The following is a 21,922-nucleotide window of genomic DNA, read 5'->3' on the forward strand; positions in this document are numbered from 1 at the left end:
TTCCAATTTCAAATCTTGCTGGTTCAATGCTAAATGTCCCAGTAATACTATGCTAATGTTAGTTTAAACTATTGTGTGGCTTCCTGTTGGAGCTTAATTTTGACCTAATCAAAGTAGGTTTTGTTTTCCCTTTAACTGATAATTACTGGAGAAAGTGTTATATTTCAAATATAGAAAATGAAGGGATATTTTAAGATGATATGTTAATGTAGTGTCACTGGGATAAACTGATTTATGGGGAATGTGAAACCTATAAGCCCATATTTGTAAAAATACAGAAGTTTATTAAAATTTTGGATGAATTTTTTTCTTTTTTCAGTTTTGTGTGTCTTTTAATTGTTCTTGTTAAGGATTTAAAATATTTCTTCCTTACATTAACTTTCTAGAATTAATTTTGGCTATAACAAATATTTTGTTTGAAAGTGGTGGATTTCTTTGTTTGAATATTGTAAGCGATTAAACAGTAAAGTGACATTTGCAGTTATCTTTATAGAAAGAAAATGTTGCAATTAGTGTTTTATACAATCATCTATATTTATGCAGTCATCTATATTTTTAAACTTTTGTTATCTTCAATAGCAGTGATGGGGATGAAGATGACTCACCCGAAGCTAAAGCTGAACGAGAAAGATTGCGCAGACAAGCAAATAATGCACGTGAAAGGTATTGTAGTTATTCCTCTGTTGTGAAATAGGCAAAGTTTATTTAGACATAAAGTTGTAGTTACTGTTTCCTGAGTGTTGCTGTAATTTACATGAAACACGTTAAAATTTCCATTCATTGAATTAAAGCTGTTCCATTATGTTTGTAAATTTAAGGAAAATGGAATCGTATTTGTTAACCTTATGAGCCATGCAAGTTGTTCTCTGCCCTTTTACTTTAAACTTGAACAGACATCTGTGCACATGCCCAACTGTTTTTTTGCAGACAGCTGTTTAACTCGCCCAACTGTTCTTCTTATAGACAGCTGTTTAACTTGCCCAACTGTTCTTACAGACAGCTGTTTTAGAAACTCACCTTGCAGAAACTTGTCGGAAATCAAAGTAAAAAAGAAATAAAAAAAAAAAACAAAAAGAATGTGTGAACATTCACCATTCTTAAATTTTCAGCTTTCTGTAAACAATGATTTTTCTTTTTTTTTCTTTCTTTTTTTTTTTTTTCAGTTTTGTGTGTCTTTTAATTGTTCTTGTTAAGGATTTAAAATATTTCTTCCTTACATTAACTTTCTAGAATTAATTTTGGCTATAACAAATATTTTGTTTGAAAGTGGTGGATTTCTTTGTTTGAATATTGTAAGCGATTAAACAGTAAAGTGACATTTGCAGTTATCTTTATAGAAAGAAAATGTTGCAATTAGTGTTTTATACAATCATCTATATTTATGCAGTCATCTATATTTTTAAACTTTTGTTATCTTCAATAGCAGTGATGGGGATGAAGATGACTCACCCGAAGCTAAAGCTGAACGAGAAAGATTGCGCAGACAAGCAAATAATGCACGTGAAAGGTATTGTAGTTATTCCTCTGTTGTGAAATAGGCAAAGTTTATTTAGACATAAAGTTGTAGTTACTGTTTCCTGAGTGTTGCTGTAATTTACATGAAACACGTTAAAATTTCCATTCATTGAATTAAAGCTGTTCCATTATGTTTGTAAATTTAAGGAAAATGGAATCGTATTTGTTAACCTTATGAGCCATGCAAGTTGTTCTCTGCCCTTTTACTTTAAACTTGAACAGACATCTGTGCACATGCCCAACTGTTTTTTTGCAGACAGCTGTTTAACTCGCCCAACTGTTCTTCTTATAGACAGCTGTTTAACTTGCCCAACTGTTCTTACAGACAGCTGTTTTAGAAACTCACCTTGCAGAAACTTGTCGGAAATCAAAGTAAAAAAGAAATAAAAAAAAAAAACAAAAAGAATGTGTGAACATTCACCATTCTTAAATTTTCAGCTTTCTGTAAACAATGATTTTTCTTTTTTTTTCTTTCTTTTTTTTTTTCCCCATTGCTGGAAGTTACTAGTTAACCCAGCATGCTTGTGGCATCATTTTTGTATTTTCTATTTAAAAATAAACCATTATTATTATTATTATTATTGAAGATGTCGCACAGTATCCAGTGTCGTGATGTTGTAGATTGAAGATATTGTGTGTACTTTATTATTGTTGTTGTTGTTGTTGTTATTATTATAGTCATTTAAATACTAACATAATTTTCAAATTAAATGTAGATTATTACTTATTTCCATGTGCGTTCATGATGGAACAGCTCCTCAGGATGATATTTTTAGTTTTTATCTGTTAATTCTATTTCTAATATAAAGATATTTTCATGGCTGTGGAATGTTATTTGCTTATTTTAGCTGCAAGAGGGGAGGGTGGGGCAATTTTTTTATGTCACAATTTTAAAGTTTTTACCATTTATTAGATTATTTACTTCCTCTTTCTCACTTACTTTTATGTAAAGTTTGGGTATTTTGAGATGATTTTGCTGAAGTTAAATTATATTTTATTTCATTTACAATTGATATTTTGTATAGTTTTTCTTTCATTTTGCATTTTGGTTCTTCATATTCTAGGAGGCTTTGTTATTGCTATTTATTCCCATTTCATATTTACCACCAGTCTTGTGACTTTACTGGGGAAATGTTTTTATTCTTTGTGCCAAAAATAGGTAACTGCATTTGTGCAAAGTTTTGAAAAATTCAACTGTTAAAAGAATATTTTTTTTTCAAATTCCAAGAAATTATTTTCTTCCTAAATTTGGGTCCTTAGTTGTCACTTGTGTTTCACTTACCGAGTTTGATTCACTTGAGTATTGCTTTTGTTATCAGAATCAAGAGGCTGAGACCTTGACCATTTAGCATTTAAACTGGCCAGATCTAGCCTTTCACACTTAACTACTATGTCATTCTAAAAATAAACAATAACATCATCAAAAATCTCAAAGCTATGGGATAATATCTGATTTAATTCAAAACATCATCATCATCATCATTTAGCGTCCGCTTTCCATGCTAGCATGGGTTGGACGGTTCAACTGGGGTCTGTGAAGCCAGAAGGCTGCATCAGGCCCAGTCTGATCTGGCAGTGTTTCTACGGCTGGATGCCCTTCCTAACGCCAAACACTCCGTGAGTGTAGTGGGTACTTTTTACGTGCCACCCGCACATTAAAAAGGGGGGGGGGGGTGCATTACATTTAACAGTATTCTGAACGCTAAATGATTAATAATAGTTTCAAAGAAGTTAACAACTTTACGCACAGGCATCAACCAGCCAATGACAATGGTGATAATTTTACAGCAAACTATTTGGAGCACAAATTACTACTACAAAATTATCACCTGGTGATTTGTTTCTGTTACTTTTGAGTTCACAACAGATCTAGCACTTACTTCCAAAACAGTGATTATAGGAATAGAGGAGGGTGTGACTGTAATTTTTGGATAATCATTAAAGCATGGAACATATTTTAATACCATGTATTTCAGAAAATATTTTAGATTTATTTTGTGCATCTCTTAAAAAATGAATTATTATTTTAGGATTTTCTACAATCACTTTTCCCTTCTTTTATATCAAAATAGTTTGTGCTATTTCTTATTCTAAAAATAATCTTAATATAAACATTTATGAATGGTACTGAGTCTAACCCATAAATTCAGTTGATTGAAGTGCATCATATAGTAAGCATTACTCACTAAGTGACTCATTTTTAAAATCTGACATGATCTGGATTTTTTAGCCAAGATAATTGTCTTGTTTGAGTGGAGAAAAAATGGATTTTATCAACATAACTTGAAAACAAAACATTTGATATAGATTATGATGGTCTAACCACATAGTTCAGTGCTTCTCAAATAGCTGGTTCAACACACTGGAGGACAGTGGAAAATTTTATATGGGTACTAGGGACAAAAGGAGACAGCAGGGTACAATAGGTTTTTTTTTTTTGTGTGTGTCTTATTTAAATGTAATATTATGATTAGCTGCCATAACGACAGCGACAACATCACTAGCAATAATAACAGACCTTGCAGTGTGAATGAATAAATAAGCAAAATCATATATATTCCTTCAATGCTTAGAGTACTAGCATCTAGGAAAGTGGTATTGTGGTCAGTAGTGACCCATGTCAAACTACTACTCAGAACTAATTAACCCTGATCTGATAGTACATTTATATGGAGTGGCGAAGCATTGCATAATGTTAGTAAAAGAAAAAGAGAAAAAGGTTCAGAAGCACTGATACAGAGTGTAGGTCTAACTGGAAACGAGAGCCTGAAACAGAGAAAACTATTAGAGGGACTATGAGAACATATCATATGTGGTGTGAAACATGTGAGTTAAATAGTCTCAAGATTTGGGAATTTATCTTGTACAAATTGTGGTATAGACTTGACTGTGAAGTCCAGTATTTATTATAACTTCCAGGGTTAGGCTGATTTAGGACCATATTTAGTCTGGTTGTTGTTTTTTTCCCCCCCATAATAAAACCTTGTAAATATTATGTGTTAGTAGTATACATATAGCAAACTAGAGCAGCATGTGAACTGAAATGAAATGTGATGCAGAGGTAGCTTTGTCAATAAATTAAACAGTTTGAGAGGTAGTGTCACTAAATACTGAATGATAATAATACAGATGAGTGCTTTCCAGCATTTCCATAAATATCAATAAACTTGAAAGAACATACACTATAATGTACATCTTTTTCCCTCTACATATACATTATTTTTCACTTAGTTTATTTATTGTATGAAGCCTGCTGAACACTGACTAATTGCACTAGTGCGAATATTGTTGCAGTTAGTGTTTTGCTGGAATACATCTAGACGCTATGAAAGGTTAATCTTTAATCACTTGTATCTTTTACATCGAAACTATTCTCCATTTTTTTTCTTCCTAAATTGAGTTTAAAATTCCTCTATAAAGTGCTAAAATTCATTTATGCCAGCAAATTTCTTCATGTCACTTATCCTTTGATCTGTCTTCAAAAGTAGCTCTATGTTAATTATTTTACCAAATTATAGCAATCTATTTCGAAGACTGCAGCCTCCTAGCTGTTTTTTGTAGAAAATGTCATTTGTGTATTTTACTTACTATCCTTACATCAGTTTTGTTTTAAGCCTATTACACACACACAAATACACAACTGTGTGTGTGTGCGCAAATTATTTTTTGTGCTGTTCATAATGACATGGATATTCTGAAACTATTCTAATGATATATGCTTGCATATTTCATATTGCAGTTGTCTTGTTATTCATCCAATTTTTATGAAATAGTTTCAGAACATCCATAACTTATTTTGAAATTTATGAATATCGCTAAAAATAATTTCTTATGATTTATCGTAATTTTTGTTCTGTACTACAAAAATCATTTAATTATATTTTCTAACACATGTTAGCAGTTGCCCGATCATTCAGCCTCTTTAGACTTGGAATAAAACCTACTCCTTCATTTCTTCTACCATCCAAGCTTTGGGTTTACTTATATCTGAATTAGTGAAACTGTCACTTAAGTTGCTCTTTGTGAACTCATTTAGCTGTCATTGGTATTATTTGTTCCATTTCTTTTTCCCCCTGTTCAGCTTCATATACATTTGTAGCTTCCTCTTGGTCTTCTCAGTTTTGCACTCAGTTAAGCTTTGAAAGTAATTTGAGTTGTTTTGGTTGTGGGCATACCATTTACCTTGGGTTTCATGTACAGTGCACACAGACAGAAATCAATAAGTAAACAGTTTGAAAAGAATTTTTTTTAAAATCAAAATAGTACACTAACAGAATTCTGAATTCCGGTAAGCCAACCAAAATGCAAATGTTGGGATGGTAACGTCATTGTGAACATTCTTTTATTTCTGGACATTTTCGTTTTCTTTTGTTATACAGGGTTCGAGTACGAGACATTAATGAAGCATTTAAGGAGCTGGGACGTATGTGCTCCTTACATCTTTCAAATGACAAACAACAGACTAAATTACTGATCTTACAGCAGGCAGTCACCCTGATCACAAGCTTAGAGCAGCAAGTACGAGGTAGGGACCCTTTTATTGTCCTCAGCTTTCACCATAACATACTTAGTCCACTTTTGCTAAAGTTACATACAAGCATTTGATGTTCTGTTTGTTTGTCTGTGTGTGCATGTGTATTTCTCAATGTTTATGAGGAAAGGGTAAGTATTTTTGTTAATTGTGTTCAATTAATAAATTATGGTGTCTGAGCATGTGCTTGTGTGTATGTGTTTGCCTCCAGCACTAGAATAACTGTTGCCTAAACAGGCCGAATGTCAGTCAGTCACACCAAATTGTCAGCATCCAAAACTGCCATGCCCAGTTGTCTCATTCTGTACTCTCTAATTGTAGATCTTGATCAATGAGAACATGAAGTTAAACTCCAGCATGTATCCCTATCTGTAATCTCTCAGCTCTTCCTCTCTTGATTTCCTTTTACCTGGCATCTGCCTAGGAAGGATTTCATATTGAGGTTGACTTGTAGAGTGGGAAGACAAAATCTATTGCTAGAATATTATACATATATTAAACACACACATTTAGCTCATTTTACTCAAGGTCAATCAAACTGATATGGGATTGTGATGGCCCTAAATCTGATAAAATAGTTTTTTAACCCTTTCGTTACTATATTTCTGACCAAAATACACCCCTCATGAGTTTCAATTAAATTCTAAAATAATCATGAATTTAGGCTTGTTTCATTAAATAACTGTAACTTTTTTACTTATCAACATATTAATGTGATATTTGGAACATAATTAAAGAAAGGGTTCTTAATCAATTCTATTGCATAACTTTTGTCTCAAAGTGACTTTAATTACAGGTAAATCCAGGTAAATTGAGCAAATGGTAAAAATATTAAAATTTTGTTTAAACATCACCATAGAAAATGAATCATCAGCTAATATTCAAATGGGTATGCAACAAAATTTTGATAAAGAAGAATTGTGCACATCACTAGATCATCAGTTGAATTTAATGCACAACAGGTGTACCATAAAGGTGGAATAAACTGAAATACTGGAATCCACCGCAAGTTTGACCGAACTAAAGAAATCGGTCAAAAAATAATATACGGCCATGGTTATGGTATGGAAGTGATAAATTCCAGACCACATCGTTCCCTAGGCCATGCTGACTAACATTATTTTCTCTGTATAAAAACTAAATCCACAGCAGTACTCAGTATTTTGCTTCACAAATTTTCCGAAATTTGATCCCCCATTTTGTGTTTTGTTTACATTCTGCATAAATTTGTTTCCGCATTGATCGCTTCAAACAATAACTTTCAGACCACATCGTACCCTAAGCCATGCTGACTAACATTAGTTTCCCTGTATAAAAACTAAATCCACAACAGTACCCAGTATTTACTTCACAAATTTTCCAAACTTTTGTGTTTGTTTACAATCTGTGTAAATTTGTTTCCGAAAGTGATCGCTTCAAACTAGCATACTGAAAAAAATAAAAGTCTAACGGTTTCGCTTCCTAAGAAAAACTATAGGTAAACTATCTCCCCAGAAAAATTGCTAATAAAAACATTTTTTTTACTTCATTCCGATGTAAAATTGTCTTTGCTGTTGCCATCGCCGCTTTGTTTCTTTGGAAGGCGCTGCTTTCATTTTCGGATAAAAAAATATCATTCATTATTTTGTACACCACGTGCTTTAGTACCTATTTCATTCTTTTTCTCGATATCTCCCTATTTTCCGTTGAAAAAGCTTTAAATTCGGAATCAATGCTTGATAACATGAAACTCCTATCCATTTTCAAAGTTGAAGAAAAATCGATGCCGAAAAACATGTGGAAAAAAATCTCCCAAAATTCACTGAGTTGAGATATCACTTCAAGCAATGTCGGATACTATAACTTAACTAGTTACAATGTGAAATCACATGTTTTAACGAATGTACCAACGAGATTTGGGTTCAAATTTACATTTAAAATAATAGGTTCTCATGGCCGGGTTGGTATTATGAACCAAAAAATTTTTCGGCCGGGTTAGTAACGAAAGGGTTAATTAATTTTTATGTTATATTAAATATACCATTTCCTCTTTCACAATCTCTGGTGATAGATGGAACATTTAGTCCAACTAAAAGACTAACCAGTAAAGAAACTGATAAATGACCTGCATTGTTTAGTTACTGAACAGAGCAACAAGTTGCAATAAGCTGGTGACAGGCACATAGCCAGCTGATTGCAACTGGCAGGGGTGCTATCTTGATAGCTGGGGGTACTGAACAGAACTCTAAAAACCATACCGTTTGTAAATTTGATTCCATTTTCTAAGAAAATTCACAACACAAAATAAAATCAGGTTACATTTATTTAATACAACTGCAGTCTATGGTGACACAATGCAAAAAACTTTGAGAAAACCGTCCTTGTCCATAATTGATTTAAATTTCTTAAGAGAAGCAAGTATCACAAGGTTTGATTTTCATGGGTGCTTCATATTTCGTCGAAACATAATCATAATTCGAGTTAGTGTCACAAGTGATGATTCACATGTGGCTGTGCTGGACCTAAATGTTATAGATAAACATTTGGAAAGGCATCCTATATGATATGTAAAGATCCCAAAATATCCAGCAGTGTCATCATATTTTGTTTGAAAATGTATGCTTTAGCCACAGTAAGTTCAGACAGCAAGGCCAATTTATCACAATTAACTAAATTGCTCAAAGGTTTTACGGTATCAAAATCTAAAAATGTCTCAGAGATTGGTATAGTAGACTTGCCAAGGAAGAATATATGCTGTTGTTTTGCTCTGAAAATCTGCTATCTAGGTCTCCCAAGCTTTCATCAATGGTGGCAAAATAAATTTTGCGATTAAAGGTTATCCAGTCATCTTGTGATGGTACAAGGGCTTTGGCAACATAATCTGAAAAACATTAGGACCAACAATCTTGGAGTGATTTTCTATAACAGAAGCAATGGCACTGAATTGACCCAACCACCTATGCTACATAAGACATGGCAATGTAAACCCTTGACTGGTTAATAAAATTATGAAGAATATTAATGGTGTCGAAGAACATAGCTAATTCCGGAATCTGCTTTATTATGTTAAAACCATGACAAGATGCAACTGATGATTAAGACAATGAACATAGAGTATATGTTTTTCAAGTTGATTCTGTATTTTTCTTTGAATGCCACCTATTTTGCCAGGCATCCCAGGAGCACCATTGTATCATTGAAGCAACATACGCTTTGGGTCAGTGCCAAGGTTGGTTAATTCCTTAATTAACAAGTCGGCCAATGTTTCAGCATCATAACGTTGAGTAGTTGGCATGGCAACTAAGTTTTCCATAACCCTGTCATTTTTCAAGTATTTAATAGCAATTGCAATATTTTCAGTATTACTCAAATCATGCGTTCCATCACATTTCAGCTTAAAGTAAGAAACATTGGAACATTTTATTCCATCGACAACAAGGCTGATGATATTTTGCATTGTTGTTGAGGTATAGGTCGCATTTTTTTGAATCTTGCTGTAACATCCTATTAGCTTTGAGTCTTTCTTTAATGTGTATTGGAATAATTTCATACAAAGACCACAAAGTTGCATCTCACCTTTCAAATAAAGATTAATTTTTGTTTCCTCAAAAAGGCAGTTCGTTTGCACAAAGAAAATGCACAATATCAACAACTGAATTGATATAGTAATGGTTTTTGCTCAATTGATCATTTTGCAAAAGTCTTTTTTTGAAAGAGAATACTCTAACCATGGATGGCCAGTTTACCAGCTTGACGAGAAGTCATGTTTTTGATTTCCATAAATCTTTGGATCAAACTTTGCTAGAACTGGCTGCATTGGTTGGCAGTTGACCTATCGTAGGTCATCCAATGAGGGTGTCAAAGACTCTGCAAAACTAATACTGCCTTCCTTGAGCTGTGAAATTTCTTCATTTGTAATTCTCTATTGTTTAGCATTAGATGAATCAGATTGGAAATTCAGCAATGATTGCTTCAGTTCTCTTTTTTGGCAGTGATTCATTATTGTACCAACACTCCGTAGTACACTGAACTAAAGGTATGCTTCGTTGAGTGATCTTACACTAATGTCGGTTGAATAAAAACTATTTAACACTTTATACTGATCTCTATATATGTAACGTCAGGGTAGGTCTTTTGTGGAATAAGAAACCAAGTTTTATGAATTTTAGGGTCAGTACTCTGGTTCTATATTCAGGTCAGTCACCAGACTTTGATGCTTAGAAGCATGAAAAGATTTCAATATGAACTTTCGGAAAATTATTCCATGAATCTTCTCGGCTGAAAAGGCCTTTCTGAATGTAAGCGCATCATGGCCCTCCTGAGTGGTGACATAGGCTACATAATTCTTCTTCAAATTTTTAGCTAAATTCTGGCAATTTCTGTTAGCTTTATCAGCTACACTGCACGTTTCACCCCAATTCCCAACTTTTCTGATAACTATAGTTGTCATTAATCTGTTTGTTCATGTCCATGTCTCTTCAGATCTTCATTTATTCCAAATCTACCTTACAAGCTTTTATTGCAATTAAAAAGATGCATGTATAAACATCACCTTAGATCACTTCAGCACTACTCTAAATTCATTATTGCTCACATCTATACAAAAATTATTACAACGCTTTTCCCAAAACTGTTTACACCAAATGGTTAGCTTTACCTGTCTTCAGAGTAGTCCCGAACCAAATCTCTAAACAACAAATTAGAAGCGATGCAACTTAAGCAACCAAACACTGCCAGAGTATGCAGTGTAATCCCAACCCCAACTGAACCATGATATATGATGTAATGGATTTGTTGATTGCTTCAAATGGTTTTTGAATTGTCTTTGTGCTGAAGTTAATCTCACTCAGAGAATGCCTGAACAATGTTAATTTCAAGTATGGCAACAGTTCCTCTAAAGTAACGAGTTACTTATGATAATATGGACTTACTTCCCTTGCCAAAGTGGTAAAAAAAATTTTTTTTTTTTTTTTTTTCCTTTCTAGTGTAACATATTCTTTTAGATAAAACTGCCAGAGACTGTGTTAAGCAGCGAGTCTGGTTGTAGTAGAAGTATTTTCTGGAACTGGCCTGAATTGCTATTTAATTTACTGGGGTTTCAGATCCTAAAGTAAAACTCATCAGTCTCCTTATTATTTTCACAATTTATTAGTTAGGTGCAGACAAGGTTGTGTGGTTAAGAGGTTTGCTTTTCAATCACATGGTTACAGGTTCAGTTCCACTGCATTCCATCTTGAGCAAATGACATCTACTTTAGTGTTGGGTGCGGGGGAAGGGGCAAAACCTCGTGGATTTGGGGGATGAAAACTGAAAGAAGCTCACTCTGTGGGTGTGTACACATGTATGCATGCTTGTATTTGTCCCATTGCCTTGGCATTTATATATATATATATATATATAGTAAAATCTAACCCTGAAGGACAAAATAGAGCATACAGAAAATAGGAAGAATGTGGACATGGGCATGCTCACCCCTCATCAGTTATGATCCAAAATCATCACAATTTTGATGCCTCATCAAGATTTGACACATATGCATATACATATGTGTGTGTGTATATATATATATATATATATATATATGGAAATTGTAGTTGTCAAACCTGTGCTGGTGGCACATAAAAAGCACCATCCGAACGTGTCTGATGCCAGCGCCACCTTAACTAGCTTCTGTGCCGGGGGCACGTAAAAACACCGACCGATCATGGACGTTGGCAGCCTCCCCTGGCACCTGTGCTGATGGCACGTAAAAAGCACCCACTACACTCACGTAGTGGCTGGTGTTAGGAAGGGCATCCAGCTGTAGAAACTCTGCCAGATTAGACTGAAGCCTGGTGCAGCCTCCTGGCTTCCCAGACCCGGTCGAACCATCCAACCTGTGCTAGCACGGAAAACGGACGTTAAACGATGATGATGAATGTCACTGTTATTTATTTCCAACTAGCAGTATCGCCCGGCGTTGCTCGGGTTTGTAAGGGGAATAGCTATAAAGTATTTTTAGAGAGTTATAGCCAAAAAATGCATTAAAAATGGAAAAAAAATTATGGTAAATTTTGTTTTAAATCGTTGACTCATCGTAGACATTTTTAGAGAGTTACTTCCCTTATATTAAAAAAGATATGCATTAAAATGGGAAAAAATGATGGTAAATTATTTTTAAATTCGTAGACTCGCGCTAATACCCAGAAGGGCTTGATATGAATCGCGACTATAAGATACCTGGTTTTGGTTAAACTGCACCGCAAAATGTGGGAGTAGTTAGGAATCTAAATCGGAGTAGACAGACACACAACCTTTCTTTTATATATAAAGATATTCTGCAGAAACCTGTCTGGTCATAGAGAAATATTGCCTTATTACTTTCTTGGAAACATGAGGGCTTGTGACCTTAGAAAATCTGCCTCAATTAACTCCATGCAAGCATGGGAAAGAGGATTAAAATGATGACGATGATGATGATCCTCCTTTTCTGCTGTCTGAATTTAAAAGTTCATTCAACTTCTGCTTGTGTGAATTATGAGGCATTAACAATTTTTGCTGTCTGTCACTCCCATACATCTGCTTTTGCTTGCTGATTGTAGAATATAACAAAAAAGTAATTGGTGGTTAATTATTTTTAGACTATATCAATGTAATTTAATGATGTAAAACATTTGATTGTGTGTGCCATAGTAAAACCTTGGGGTTGTTGATAACACAAAGGAAAAATAACATCTTAGCTTCTTTTAGTTGCTCCATTTGCTCAAATTTATTTTCTTAGTGTTGACCTGTCATATTAACCAGTAAATATCAGAGAGAGAGAGAGAGAGAGATGAAACTAAATCCACCTGGACTGCTCCAGCTTGGTGGTTAGCTTTGGAAGACCTTGTGAGAGAGAATGCTCATATGAAGTAGTAGATGACAGAGGATATGAAGGGATTGGTTGTATGCTTAAAGATAATGAGCAAGTGGACTAGAAATGAAATTTAACAGTATGTGTTCATTGTGAATACTTTTGTTAGATAGAAAAAACAGGCCAACATGCTCAAAACTACTATCAGTATATCTTGCTATTTATCAGTGGTTAGGTATTCACTTGAGTGTCTTCAAGGTGTCTATAAAGAAAGTAAGAGCTGGGTTTGTTCTAGAGAGGAGCCACTCAGCTGCAGCAGCACAAAGGATAGAGTGTGAAAGCCATGAGGAGCTCTTCAATTATATTCATAATAGTGTCAAAAGAGGAAACATTTCTAAGGGATGGGATAATTGTCCAAAAGTAGATCCAGGTCACTTTTGTACTCTTATAAATTCTTATCCAAATAATTTTGCCGAGAATAACAGGATTTTCTTTCTTCATCATCATAATAAACAATGCCTTTAGTTACTGATCTGATTTGTTGCATTAGTTTCAAAAAAAAAAAAAAATTGATGTTGTATTTGTTTCTTATTTATCATTTTCCTTTTTTTTTTTCTTCTTGTGTTTAGAAAGGAATCTTAATCCCAAAGCAGCATGTTTGAAGCGCAGGGAAGAAGAGAAGACTGAGGAGCTTCCTGGGCGGGCTTTGAGTGCTGATGAGATAGCCCAGCAGGCTGCTCTGGCAGGTAAGGTATGGCCACTTGCTTCTATATTGTTAGCACGGTTGGTTTATTTCAAGCTTCTTTTTATATTATTATCTTAAATTTGCACATGCATGCACGTGCGCACATAACATGCCCAACTTGAGTAGAACTAGGATATAGCTAACACTTGAAATAGATTTAATCTATTTGTTACACACCTCTTATGACTAAAGAGTGAGAACACAGAAATCAGTGAATTCTAGCTTCTTGAGATAAGAGTACAGTTCTGGTATGGTATGATAATACTTGAGTATTATCATCTTCAGTTCTGTATCTCTTAACTTCCTGGATTTTTCTCTCTCTTCTCTCACACTCTGTCACTAAAGAAAAAAGAACATTGAGAATTAGAGCACCATTTTTTACAACACTGTCAACTCTATTTCTATAACTACTTGACATAGAGTTCAAGAAAATTAGGATAATCTGTGTTTGCAAAATTCAGTAGGCAAGGAAGTTTAAGTTGGTATGTGGAATGGTTAAAGGGGTCACCTCCCTGCAGCATCTTGTTTTGATTTTAATGCAACTGTTGGTGGAACTCTGTTGACAACCACCATTTGGTCTTGTGTTATAACAGAGGGATATATTCCATTTTCTGTTTTCTCGTCCAACCTAAACTTATTTTACTTTAGTTTCAGTATTTTTCTTACTAAAACTTACAATTACTTGCTTGCTATGACATGCTTCCCAGGAGAAGTTTACCAAATATCAAAACACAGTGCTAAAATACTTTAACTAAAACAATTATCTTTGCATGATTCTGTGCTTTATAACAGCTTCTGAGAAAGATGATTAACAGGTCTTTTTATTTATATGACATGATGTTTTATAATGTATTCTAATATTTATGTTTGGTTATAATTTCTTTACTGTTGCTCCATTGCTTTTTTTTTCTGCTGTGTACTTATTGCTTGTACAGTGGTTTGCTTCTACCTCTTGTATATCCTACATCAATAGCTAGCATAAAATCACACTCTCAAAATAGCCCATCTTCACGGGAATATGGAAGCTGTCTTTGGCAGCTGGTGCCTGAACCATAATGACATTATTTGGAATAATAACTGCTTTCTTTACTTTTTTTTAAGTTCATGGAAAACCTTGTGATTGTTTATTGTCTATTTTGTCTCTAAACTTCTAAATGAGATCACATTTTTAATCACCATATTTACATCATATACTGTGTCCCTGTACGAAAGATGCCTTTGTGCACCTCATAGTACTCATACTTTTCTGCTTTCCAAACTGCAGCGGATCCTTTTGATCCTTTGCCAAAAAATTTCCAACCAATTTGTGTGGTTCTCTTTTCCTCCTCTTCTAAACAGTGATGACTCTGTAAGCAGTACTACCATGGAGAAATTTCCCACCTTTATTGCCCACTTTCGTTCACTTCCGTACTAACACCTCCCCCCCTCCCGGCCAATCTACTCCATTTCACTCCCCTAGGTGCTCCACTCTGCATACACACATGCCAGGTGCAGAAATACCTTCAGTTACTAAAAACAAACAAAACCACTGGCCTTAACAATGTCCCTTCCATCACACTAAAGCACCTTCCAGCCCATACTATTATTAACAAACTTTTTTAATCCCTCACACTCTACAGGGATATATGCTGACATTTGGAAGCACGTGTCAGTGTGTACCCTCCAGAGTGAAAATAACCCCTTTTACCCAGCCACTAACAATTTAAGTTAATGGAGGTAACCATATTTTCTGACATCTCTCTCTTTCTCTCTGGCTCTCTCCCTCCCTTCCTCCCCTTCCTTCCCCCGGTAGAGGCCTACTCTCTTATATCACTCGTATAAGTGAGCTGTTGCTTTAGTGAAGTTTTGCTGAGGGCAATGTTGTTGCCCCAGACATCAACAAAAGCTTCTTACCAACAATGTTTGCCCATCTCTCATCTTTTGCATCAATACCTTCCCTATCAGCTTGTACTTTGTGGCATATGTGGAGAGCGCTTTCTCGGCCACTCTCAGTCAATCCTTGTATTCCCTAGAGCTTGGTTTTGCTCCCAACTATCTTCCTTCTACACATCAAAGATCTTGCTGGAACATCTAATGATACCTACCCTTATGCAGATGACTAGATTCTTCATTCCTTCTTAACTTTCCCCCCATCAATGTGTCGTCCACATGCAGCCTAGACATTTCATACCAAACTGGCAATGATTCCTTTAATGGGGTCCTTTGCAGCAACCTTCAGTAGGATCATGCCAGGTTTTACTCTTTTAACATCAAAAAAGCTCCTCTGCCCATGTCAAGAAAACACCACCATGTCACCATTAAACACAAGCAGCACTCAGCTAGATGCCTCACAGTTGTTCCAAATGCTGGGCTGTGCTATCACCAAGGATCTTCCCTGGTAAAAGCACATCCTTAACATTGCTAGGACTGCATTCTACAAAACAGGCCCTTCTTTTCAGAGCCAGAAAAATATTTCAGCCCTTAGAGGTGGGGGGATGCAATGCAGTATTGCTCCCACATCTGAGACAGTACTTCAGCAATGCACACAGACAGCCTGGACTTCCTTCAGGGAAGGGATGCTACTTAGGTATGGTGAAGTTATCCTCTTGAGTCATCCTTACTCATAAGGGCCACTTTCCTGGCTTCATGACATATATATTCCCCACCTGGATAGGACACCAGTCTGTCACAGGATTACTCTCTTTTGCCAGCTGGGTAGACTAGAGCAACGTGAAATGAAGTGTTTTGCTCAAGAACACAACGCATCACCCGGTCCAGGAATTGAAACCACAATCTTACGATCACAAGTCCAACACCCGTAACCACAGAGCCACTATTTGGAATTCAGTTACTAACAGACATGTTCTAGCCTCTCTGGTTCACAGTCATGCTACTTCCTCTCTCTTGTCTTTTCTATCTCAACTATAATGGTCTCTGTTCTTCAGAGCTGGCTAGCCTCATACTTCCACCACTCTGGCACCTTCTAATTCACTCATACTTCCACTTCCCAGCACAAACCATTATGCTTGGTTTTGCTTTCCCAGAGCACCATCCCCTAGAATCTTCTCCCTGCTTATGTCTTCAACTGCAGATGTTGACTTGTTATGAAACATTAATGGAAGCAGGCTCACCAGTCTTGGAAAGTCTGCTTTTTCCTCCAGACTCAACCAGTGAAAGTAAAGGAAACAAAAGATCCTCAGTGTAACAGTTCCCTCTTACATAAAAACCATTTTAAGCTTATGAGATAGATAATTACAGTACAGGTTGCACAATTTTATGCTTGAGTTTTACCGAAAAACCTAGGATGTTTATACACAGGGCAAAGCTAAAACTGTGAAAGTGGGAAAAAAGTTTTGGACCAAGATTTTTCACAGTTAATTGGCAGAATAAATATGGTGCTTTCTGTCCTTTATTGATTATTGATTTCAAATTTTGGCACAAGGCCAGCAATTTCAGGGGTGAGAGTAAGTTGATTACATCGACCCCAGTGCTCAACTGGTACTTAATTTATCAACCCCAAAAGGATGGAAAGCAAAGTTGACCTCAGCAGAATTTGAACTCGTACTGTAAAGACAGACGAAATGTCACTAAGCATTTTGCCTGGTGTGCTAACAATTCTGCCAGCTTGCTGCCTTAGAAATATAACTTATTATTACCATGAGAACACATACAAAGAGGTGCTGTAAAGTTCCTGGCTTTAGGGATATCGTGAAAGATCTGATTGGAGGCCCAAATTTCCAAGTTCTTTTCCAGGGCTTAGCAAAACTGAAGAACCATTGCAATAAGTGTAAGAATCTAAGAGGAGATATATTGAATGAAATTATAATTAACTGATTCCTTCTGTATATTCTTCTACCCAAAACCAGGAACTTTTCAACACCCCGCCTCATACATATTGATATTGCATGTTGTTTTATCACAGGATTGTTTTCATGTGAAGTTTATTTTGTGTATTTTGCAGGTAGCACGGCGTTGATTCGCAGAAGTCAGCAACAACGAAGTGGTAGCCGATCTGGCAACACGGGAGGCTATGGTGGCAGTTATGCAGCTGGACAGGAAAATAGTCCTCTTGGATTTCAAGACACTGATATGACTGATAGCATGGGTTCTGTGGGTTCCAGTAGCTTGGGTTCCCCTGATCCAACAAACGGCAACATTATTCGAGCTGGCCAAGGCTCATCAGTCAGCACACATTTACTCAGCTCAATTATCTCTCAGGCTGCTTCTGCTTACCAAGGATCGGCTGCACCTTAGTATTTCCACATTTTTTTTTTTAAATACTACCGGACTACATTCAGTGTTTTGAAATCTATTTCTATAAATAGATGGCAACAATTACATTATTGTTTTTTTTTTTTTTAATCTTTTCCCCCCTTTAACACAAAGACTCTGAAGATGATTGTTTTTTTTTAATTTTTATTTTGTTCCTTTTTATCAAACAGCATTTAGAAGATAGCATATACATGGTATACATGTATATAGACTTGTTTGAATTTGGAAAGCCATAATTTTGTGTTGACTTACTTACTGTTATCTACAGTGCCCCCTTCCCCCCCTCCTCTGGAAGTTCTTTTCCGTTTTGGAATGAATTTGTTAGCATTTAATTTGATACATTTATCTCGATTCTTCCCGTTTCAAGTGGCATTGTCTATGGAAAGTGTTTAAACCTCAGAAACTAGCCAAACAATCTCAGGGGTTTACTGAATATAAGAGGGTTCCTTTTCAACTTTCAGTTGTAAATAACAAAAAAAAAATACACACAAAAAAAAAACCAAAACAAAACAAAAGACTCTTCATCTCAACATTTCTCTTCTTACATTCGTTTCAAAACGCCAAATTAGAAACCTTTGGGGTTGGGGTGTGGAACAAAGCTTGATTGTCACTATTGATCTGTCACAATGGTTTTGATCCTAAATTAATTCTTCAGAGTCAAAGACATGCAGATATTAGTGGTGTGACATATCTCAAAAATGATCTTGCCCATCTATACAGCCTAATTTTTTTTTCTTCATTATTTTGAATATTTCAAATGGAGATGGTTTCTTTTTTTTTTATTTTTCTTCTATTTCCTCAATTTTTAACCTTTCTATTATGTACAGTTATTAAGAAATTAAAAGCCAAAAATATTGAAAATATAGAAAAAATGTAAACCTTAAAAAAAAAAATCTAAAAATAAATTCAGTTTTATTGTTATAACACAACACCCCTAAAAGATTACAGCAGTTGACGGACTCCCTCTTTTTTTTATTTTATTTTATTTTATTTTAATGATGAAGAAAAGGAGATTGACTGTTGTGAACATATCATATAACTTCTTACATATTTGTAGTTCTATAATTTCTATTCCGAGCATCCAATTTGCATTTAAAGATGGCGAATGTGTGGATACCTAAACTGAGTGTGAGATTGAAGAATGAAAAAGATTTGCATGCATTTGAGCATGTCCCATTCTGAATCAAGCATACATAAATAAGTCTCATTATTTTCATTCTCTCAGATTTCATCATCAATAGAAACCTGCATCAGGCTTCAACTTAAAAAGAAAAGAAAAAAATTGATTTACGATGCTTCATTCACTATTTTGTATCAGTCCTGTTAACTTCCACTATCAGAGCACTATTTCTTCACTAACAACTACTGCTAAAAAAAAAAATATTGCTGCTGCTACTGCTGTTACAACTGCAACTATTTCTACGTTTTGTTTCTAATGAGTTTCATCTTCAACTGGCAACTGTTGATAATCTTTGGGGGTTTACTTTGTATAAATCTACTGTTTTATCTGCTGTAAATGAACCAGTCCTCAATCAATTGAATTATCAAGTATCATCACTGTCTATTCAATGTTACAGATGAAGATATTAACGCTTGCTGTCCTGGACCACCACACATTACTGCAATTTTCTTCTTAAGTTCAAAATAATGAAACTAAATAGAGAAGAGTAGAGGGTTTTCTTCTTTTTTTTTATATTTGTTTCTTTTATATATATATATATGTGTATATATATATATATATATATATGTATATATATGTGGACCACCACACATTACTGCAATTTTCTTCTTAAGTTCAAAATAATGAAACTAAATAGAGAAGAGTAGAGGGTTTTCTTCTTTTTTTTGTATTTGTTTCTTTTATATATATATATATGTGTGTATATATATATGTATATATATGTATGTATATATATGTATGTATATATATATGTATGTATATATATGTATGTATATATATATGTATATATATGTATGTATATATATATGTGTGTATATATATATGTATATATATATATATATGTGTGTGTGTGTGTGTATGTATATATATATAATTATGTTAATTGCATTTTGAAAAGTTAAGATTATAATTACTAATCAGGAAAAAATAAGGCTGCCGGTTTCATATAATACCTGTTTGATTACATAGTGGTTGGTTACCATTTGATGAACTCTGCACTAATTAATGAGCAGGACACTTGTTACCAATTACCAACTGATATTTTTTAATGCATACAATACAAATACAATTTACCTTGTCTTGCTCTGTTGTAGAACCAGCGGTTGTCTACATTGCTAATTCAAGTTTGTTTTATGTATACTTTTGTATGTATGTACAGACACACACACACACACACACACACACACCCTGAAGTCCTGAAATGCAACAATAATCCAAGCGGCTAAGTTAACAAGTGAAATGTAAATAAGGAAGGTTATGTAACTGTAGAAATGGCTGCTAGAGTTAAATCACTGAAAAAATTTCATTAACTTCCATGCTGTCTGTGATTCATTGTTGTATGAAGATTGTCTTCAGTGCAGCCACAAATTGTCTCCTCAGTCCTTCTCTTCTTTAGATCTGACAGTAAAAGATATTAAGGTTTGAGTTTGTTTATTTCCTGAAGTTAGACTGTTATTCTTCTTTATTTTTCTAAAGCAATATGTCAGCTTTTCTAAGATCTGAATCTCTTGTTCTAGAGAAATATTTGCAATTATGATAGGCCAAAATGCTAAACATGAAAGTGGAACTGGAGCAAAGAAGACAAAAATGACTCAAAAGTCAACAGAGTTGAATTTCTTAACGTATTGCAAAACATTAAAAAAATTTTGTTCTTTTTTTTTTTTGTCATCTTTGGTTTAATATTTTTTTTTCTCCTATGAAATGTTTAGATCCATGGCAAGCTCGGTCCAGTTAGTTACAGGATTCTTTTTTTTTTTTTTTCTTTGTGTAGGTTTTAAGAATATCCATTATATATATTTTTTAAAGATCTAAAAAGAAAAAGAGACAATATAAAGTATAAGGTTAAAAACATTTTGCAATAATAAACTTGTATCTGTGATAAATTAACACATTTTAAAGCTAATTAGAAAAACTAACAAAATATAACTTCACTTTCTCTCCCTTTTTTTTTTTCTTTTTTTCCTTTTTTTTTTAATGTCCTTTTTAACAACTGTGGTTAATTACTTCAAAACTAATAACTAGAAAAGAGTTGCATTAGTATCCTCACTTCTTGTTTAAATAAATATTAGTTACAAAACCTAAACAAATGGTGTAACATACTGGACCGAATTGAACTGCTATCTGAATGGATTGTGGGAAATCTTGTATATTTAATTGGTTGCTAACTTTTATTGTTACCGACTGCCATCTTTCTATGATCAAAATTCATTTCAATTACATACTTTGGATGAAACCTGAAGTGCAAGTTCAAATTTAGATTCTTCTCAATGAGCTTTTAACATAACGACACACACATGCGGTGTGTGTGCATGACTGTTTGGGTATGGGTGTGTGTCATTATATATATATATACATATATATGTATAAATGTGTATGTATATATAAATATATATACACTCACACACAGATGTATCTACTGGTATCATACTGCTCATAATGCTGCATTACAATTTAAAAGTTCATTTACTATGAGAGTGTATGTGTGTTTGTGTGTGTGTGTGTGCATGATCAAATGAAATTATACATAAACATTTGGGCATAAGTGAAAAACAAAAAGGAGGGGAAAAAACCCCAAGAGATTTGAAGTGAGAATTGAACTACCGACTTTTTTGATTCTGGCACTATATGATCCGATGTTACTATCTTTTCAGATCCATCTGCTTATGTATGCTTTGATTTGAATATATGTAAATACATTTATCGGATGACGTGTGTGTGAGAATGTGTATGTGTATGCTGGGTGTGGGTGTGTGTGTGCGCATTTGCGTGAGTATGGGTGTTTGTCTGCAATGCAGCCCCTCTATGTGTATTATTACTGACTTCTTTCTATTGAGTCGGATGAAGATGGTTGACTACAGTGAAGCTTATCGTATAACACCATGACCTGCC

At 34.5% G+C, this 21,922-nt stretch overlaps 1 protein-coding gene across 7 annotated transcripts in view; it reads left to right on the plus strand.

Moving 5' to 3' along the window:
- Positions 1-19,122, plus strand: part of LOC115219652 (transcription factor 12) — a 171,008-nt gene extending 151,886 nt beyond the window's left edge. For 5 of the 7 annotated variants that reach the window (XM_036509592.1, XM_029789823.2, XM_029789825.2 and 2 more), the window contains 4 exons: positions 580-663; positions 5,895-6,040; positions 13,487-13,603; positions 17,543-19,122. In XM_036509592.1, the coding sequence (XP_036365485.1) occupies positions 580-663; positions 5,895-6,040; positions 13,487-13,603; positions 17,543-17,835 (640 nt within the window). In that variant the 3' untranslated portion in view covers positions 17,836-19,122. Of the gene's footprint in view, positions 1-579; positions 664-5,894; positions 6,041-13,486; positions 13,609-17,542 lie in introns of all 7 variants that reach the window. The other 2 variants (XM_036509591.1, XM_029789826.2) reach the window with 2 other exon arrangements.
- Positions 19,123-21,922: the final 2,800 nt, after the last annotated feature.

This window comes from Octopus sinensis, linkage group LG15 (genome assembly GCF_006345805.1).
Source record: "Octopus sinensis linkage group LG15, ASM634580v1, whole genome shotgun sequence".
In the NCBI taxonomy this organism is placed as follows: domain Eukaryota; kingdom Metazoa; phylum Mollusca; class Cephalopoda; order Octopoda; family Octopodidae; genus Octopus; species Octopus sinensis.